This window comes from Branchiostoma belcheri, unplaced genomic scaffold (genome assembly GCF_001625305.1).
Source record: "Branchiostoma belcheri isolate BF01 breed outbred unplaced genomic scaffold, Haploidv18h27 scaffold9, whole genome shotgun sequence".
Classification (NCBI taxonomy): Eukaryota; Metazoa; Chordata; class Leptocardii; order Amphioxiformes; family Branchiostomatidae; genus Branchiostoma; species Branchiostoma belcheri.
In genome coordinates this window covers 3,949,070-3,955,069 of record NW_017804575.1, presented here as the reverse complement: position 1 = coordinate 3,955,069, position 6,000 = coordinate 3,949,070, and the positions used below count along the sequence as shown (strand labels likewise).

Genomic DNA, 6,000 nt, shown 5'->3' with positions numbered 1-6,000 from the left:
AACCATATTCTGTCCCATTTGTTCAACCCTCATGACCACGTAGATTTCATAATGAAAACAACTTTTTTTTTTGCAAAACTTTTTTTTTATTCGCACGCTCGCATCAATTTTGGGGTTCCCGGAGGATGTCATCCATATAATCAAATCAACATGGCCTTACCAGTCCTAGTTTAGAAGGTACCAACATCAGAGAGATGTTGACAACTGCACGTATCTGACAATGGCGGTATATGCATTTGACAGTGAACATGTATACAGAACCTCTTTGTGTCGGATGGTGTGGCGTAATGGCAGAGTGCTTGACTCGGGTGAACCAAGAGGTCCCGGGTTCGAGTCCTGACATGCCACCGAACTTGTGCTCTTGGGAAAGGCACTTTACACGACTTTCCTCACTTAACTCAAGTGAAAATGAGTATTGTCCTGTCCTGTATTTGTCATCTGCATTGGTGGCGGTTTAAAATAAGTTGATATAACTTGAGTGTGCCGTCACCATGTCTAGTCATGAAATGTTGGATTATAAAAAAAATCTATGCATCTGTCTCACCTGTAGATGTATTTCCTGCTGAGAGTGTTGTTGATAGGGTACGAGGTGTTGGGGTACACCCATCCGTCCACACCGAACCCCAGGGCGCTGGAGATGGCGAAGTAGAAGCAGGCGTTCCAGTGGATGATGATGAAGATGTAGAGGACGAGGTTGATGATGCGGAACAGGTTGGGAAAGTTCGTCCGTGTCTCCGTCCGCTCGAAGCACTCCAGCGCCCTGCGGACCCGCAGCAGGCGGGGGAAGCGCAGCTCGGGCTGGTCGACCGTCCCCAGGGCGATGTACAGGAGGTCCAGCGGCAGGATGGACAGACAGTCCAACTTGAAGTTGAACGTGGAGATGTAGTGTTTACACAGCTTCTTCACATCTTTCACCAACAGGCCTTGTTCGAGGTATCCTAAAGGTAAAGATGACAATGTGATCAATACGATCTACTGGACGGCGGCAGATATCGACTTCTGGGCACCGTTGACCTACTCCTGACGTCACACATCTCATAGATCATTGCGCGTCAGGAAAGTGTCAGTAGTGAAAACCCGTAAAGAAAGATCTACTGTTACTTATCTCAAAGCAGATACATCAGATGCTCTCTTATTGAGAACTATTCTCCAACTCATCGGAATTTTCGACCGAATCTCTTGGTCTTTATCAACTATCCGGCCCAAGTGCTGTAGACACGTGTTTTTTCCGCACGTATGACGTCAGCACTGGGTCAGAGTTCGTTGGAAGTCGGTACCGCCCCCCGTCCCCAGCTCTCTTACCTGTTCTAAACCTGACCGCCATGTCCATGATGTAGATGGCGTCACAGATGTAGTCTAGCGTCATCCACAGTCTCCAGTAGTCCGCCTGGAGCTGGAGAAACACCGCCCTGGTGATGAGGATGGTCCAGTTGTACAGCACGGCGGCCGTGATCACCAGCAGCCACCGGTAGTAGAAGTTATCGGCAGGGTCAATCACGTAGTCAGTCCACCTCTGTCCTTTACCTTTACGTACCCTTTACGAGCAGAGAAAACATTTCATTCAGAAATATCCTTCACACTCAGACATCAGTCCACCTCTGTCCTTTCCCTTTACGTACCCTTTACGAGCAGAGAAAACATTTCATTCAGACATATCCTCCACACTCAGACATCAGTCCACCTCTGTCCTTTACGTACCCTTTACGAGCAGAAAAAACATTTTATTCAGGCATATTCTTCACACTCAGACATCAGTCCACCTCTGTCCTTTACGTACCCTTTACGAGCAGAAAAAACATTTTATTTATAGGCATATTCTTCACACTCAGACATCAGTCCACCTCTGTCCCTTCCCTTTACGTACCCTTTACGAGTAGAGAAAACATTTCATTCAGACATATCCTTCACACTCAGACATCAGTCCACCTCTGTCCCTTCCCTTTACGTACCCTTTACGAGTAGAGAAAACATTTCATTCAGAAATGTCCTTCACACTCAGACATTTCTTTTTTGTGAACATGCACCATCTTTAAGTGCCTCTAAACATTAACAACGTGACGCTTATTTTTCGGGGACGTACTGGATTATTTGAAGGTATTACATGTAAGTCGCTTGTCACCGTAAACATGTCGGGCAGGTCATTGACCCTTAATTGTACCTTTCTTGTGGCATTGACGTCATTAAGGAGGCATTGTGATAAATGAATTGCATTGCTTTTCTAATACCCCTATTTGCGTGAATTTGCGTGTCATCCTTGTGCTAATTATCTCCCGTGTGTCTCCAAACTGAGATCTTTTTATGTTTACCGAAGGAAAACATATATATTGTTTTTGCTCAGTTTCTTCTTCTTCTCCAAATAGTGACCTCTGACCTGACCAATGACATGATTTGTTGACGTCTGTCACCATGGTGACTGGTGTTGGGTTACATCATGTTGCAATTTCATGGTCTGCTATACTCCTGTCACCATATACTCGTAGTACATGTATGTGAATGTGTTTGAGTAAAAACTAACAGGGCAGACCATGTCCGAAGGCAAACATTACAAACATTGCTTTGCAAATGTTACTTCTCTAGTTTGTCTTTAGTTTTATTTCCAAGGATTCTGTGAAATCAGGCCGGTGGGTTTTGCTTAGCTAGAGTTGGTGACGTCTCGGGTATGAGACGTGGCACAGTTTGATGTATGCCTTCCATTTCATTAAGCTTTTAATGAGGCTATTTCTCCCCCACTGAGATCGTCTGGCTGACCTGGAAATCGGATCACAGGAGGCAAGAGCTATAGTTGCCATGGCAACGCCTATGACGTCACCTAGATTAGCCTTAGAGGCTCCCTTCCGTCTCAATAAGGTCACCCGGTTCGAGCTACATTGTATAAACTAATGATAGTCTCGGTCTCAGACGTCGGCTAGGCTAGTAGCAAAAATATAGCCTGGAAACTCATAGATGCGATTTCATTTTGTACATGATTTTAGATACTAATTCGTCACTGTATAAATGTTTTGCCAGTGCTGTATTTTTTCATTGAAATAAAGAAAGAAAAAATATAGAACTTTTCGAGTTACTAGTGAATTCTTTCATCAGTGACAACTTGGAAGGATAAGGATACTAACCTCCAAATTTTCGATGGCTATCAGTCCATCTTGTTCATGGAGTGGCCTAATCTCGCCATCGAAAATTTGGAGGTTAGTATCTTTATATCCTTCCAAGTTGTCACTGATGAAAGAATTTACTAGTAACTGTATCTATACGTGACAAATGAATCTCTTCAATGAGAATTTTTCGAAAATTAAAAAAAATCATAGATGCGAAATGAATGGGAAGCTTTGGTAACGAGTCCTATTTGTTCCCAAGGTTTGGAGAAGAACACCTTTGTTGTTGCTGCTGCTGCAGTAGATGACTTAGATCAAATAAAGTTGTTTGTCTGCTACAGGACTAACGTATGTTGGATATCCAACGTTATATGAAGGAGGCCTGTATTTGTTCCCAAGGTTTGGAGAAGAGCATCTTTGTTGTTGTTGCTGCTGCCGTAGATCAAGTAGCTCAAATAAAGTTGTTTGTCTGCTACAGGACTAACGTATGTTGAATATCCAACGTTATATAAAGGAGGCCTGTATTTGTTCCCAAGGTTTGGAGAAGAACACCTTTGTTGTTGTTGCTGCTGCCGTAGATCAAGTAGCTCAAATAAAGTTGTTTGTCTGCTACAGGACTATTGAATATCCAACGTTATATAAAGGAGTCCTGTTCAATGCGGTAGAGTTGAAGCCCCATCTAAAAACCACTAACGAGTACGAGGCAAATGGTTACATAAAAGCTGCATTGACATAAAATTTAGTCATTCTGGGTACGATTGTAGGATATACGTAGGTATAACTCTGGGTATATCATAAAATGGCGTCATTTGAACATTCTATGTATTATAGATTTCATTTAAAATCCACGAATCTCTTTACCTCAGGAGCAAGTCTAATAAATGAATTCTGTATCTGTGCTTAATTTATAGATTACCGGCCCCTACATACGTGTGTCTGTAACGCTGTGTTTGTGCCGAATCTAAAAGGTTTAAAGGCATCCAGTGTAGTTTTTAAAGCCAATATTCTCAGTCATTTACATATTGAGTTGAAACCACACTGTCTCAATGTATATTGACTCTCATGGAGCAAAACTTCCCAAAATTCTGACGGAAAAATGGTCACTGGAAGGGCCCTGGGCTGATTTTTAGGGTACCACCCAGAAAATAAAGGACCAATCTTGGCGCTTGTTTCTGCAACTGTAAAAGCCCAAAGTGTAGAATACTGACTCAAATGTGCTAATGTGAAACAGTATGTGTCAATATCACAAAGATTGCCTTATTACCTTCGCCAAGAAGGTTATGTTTTCAGAGGCGTTCGTGTATGTGTGTGTGTGTCTGTCTGTCTGTCTGTCTGTCAACACTATAACTTGAGAAGGCTTAGTAGGACTGACTTGATATTTGGTAGGTGGGTAGGTCTTGATGAGACCTCAAAATGATTGGATTTTGGGCCGCCCGGCGGCTTGTCATGGTACTGCAGCAGAACTTCCGGGTTTGATATCTCACGATCCAGACATGCAAGGGTAACGAAATTTAGGTGGTAGATAGCTCTTGTGCTGGGGATGAAGTGACATGAGTTTGGGCCCCCTACTTGCTTGCTCTAGAACTGCAGAGGGGTTTAAAGGACAAATGTTTAAAAGAGGATAACTCAAGAACCGATTGATGGATAATCAGGGTTTTTGGTGTGTAGGTAACTTAAGTGATGTTTGACATAATAATGTGAGTATTATGCAAATATTACCGTAATTTGCATAATTCATGAGGAAATTCTATAAATCAGTTGCATCACATAATAGGACTATTCAAGCTTGTGGCATATGTAATTGAGACCAAGAGAAACACAGGCAGATATCGATTATGTAAATTAAGACTTAATTTGCATAATTAATGAGAAAATGTTATAATTCAGCAATGATAACTGCCTCGAATTCCATACTTAGGATATTTGAAAGTTAAATGAAGGTGAACATCATTAAACATCAACTCAACATCAATTCAAATAATGACCTCATTTGCATAATTTATGAGGAAATGCTAAAATGGCATTCTTTGTTAAGATAAGACTGTATGTCTTTTATTGATATCTCACGATCTAGACATGCTAGGGTCACAAAATTTGAATGATAGGTAGAATGTGCTGGGGAGGACGTGGCGTGAGTTTGGGCTTCCTAGAGGCTTGCTCTGGAACTACAAGGACATTTGTTTAAAAGTATTTAAAAGAGATTACCTCAATACCCGAGTGACGGATAGTCATGATTTTTGGTATGTAGGTAGCTTAAGTAATGCTTGGCATAATTATGTGACAGTGATGCAAATATGGGTGTGATTTGCATAATTTATGAGGTAATTCATAAATCATATCTGTGGTCAACATAACTTAAGAATACACTATATATATATATATTGGATACATTGATGAGTGACAGTGAAAACGAAGGATGCTCCTACCAGTTTAGATACAGTGCACTACAGTACAGAGCAAAATGAGGCAGGTTTTTGTTTTCAACACTCTACAGTCAGTAGCACCTTTGGCCTGAAATATATAGGTCAGGCTGTAATAGAATCTGGTCAACTGTACATACCGAGGGAGAACGTCATCAATCAAACTGGTAGCAAGCCCCACTGCTTCCACACGTGTTTTGCTTCCACACGTGTTTGGCGTTAGAGGAGCTGTCTGACAGCTGGTGTTTTGTTGCATAAACCACACACGCCTTTCCCTGCCTTGCACAAAGGAGATGCATGTTGCATCAGCCAAGTTTGGTACCTTTAGCAAATGGAACTCGTTTGTCCGTGGGAGACTTTCAAGAGACCTGTATACAGCATGGATATTTTAAATGAGAAGAGGCTTGAGCCGAGGAAAGGAGGATGACCGGTGAGTAAAACTATTAGACCTAACAAAGGGATTTGTATGGTTTGTTTTTACAGACCCCTTT

At 41.9% G+C, this 6,000-nt stretch overlaps 1 protein-coding gene across 1 annotated transcript in view; it reads right to left on the bottom strand.

Annotated features, from left to right (window-relative positions):
- The window catches only part of LOC109487642 (cyclic nucleotide-gated channel cone photoreceptor subunit alpha-like), a 9,120-nt gene extending 6,331 nt beyond the window's left edge, over positions 1 to 2,789 (bottom strand). Inside the window, exons 1-3 of the mRNA XM_019791647.1 lie at positions 2,749 to 2,789; positions 1,303 to 1,535; positions 545 to 938 (exon numbers count right to left, since the gene is read on the bottom strand). Of these exons, the coding sequence (XP_019647206.1) occupies positions 545 to 938; positions 1,303 to 1,535; positions 2,749 to 2,789 (668 nt within the window). The remainder of the gene's footprint in view (positions 1 to 544; positions 939 to 1,302; positions 1,536 to 2,748) is intronic.
- Positions 2,790 to 6,000: the final 3,211 nt, after the last annotated feature.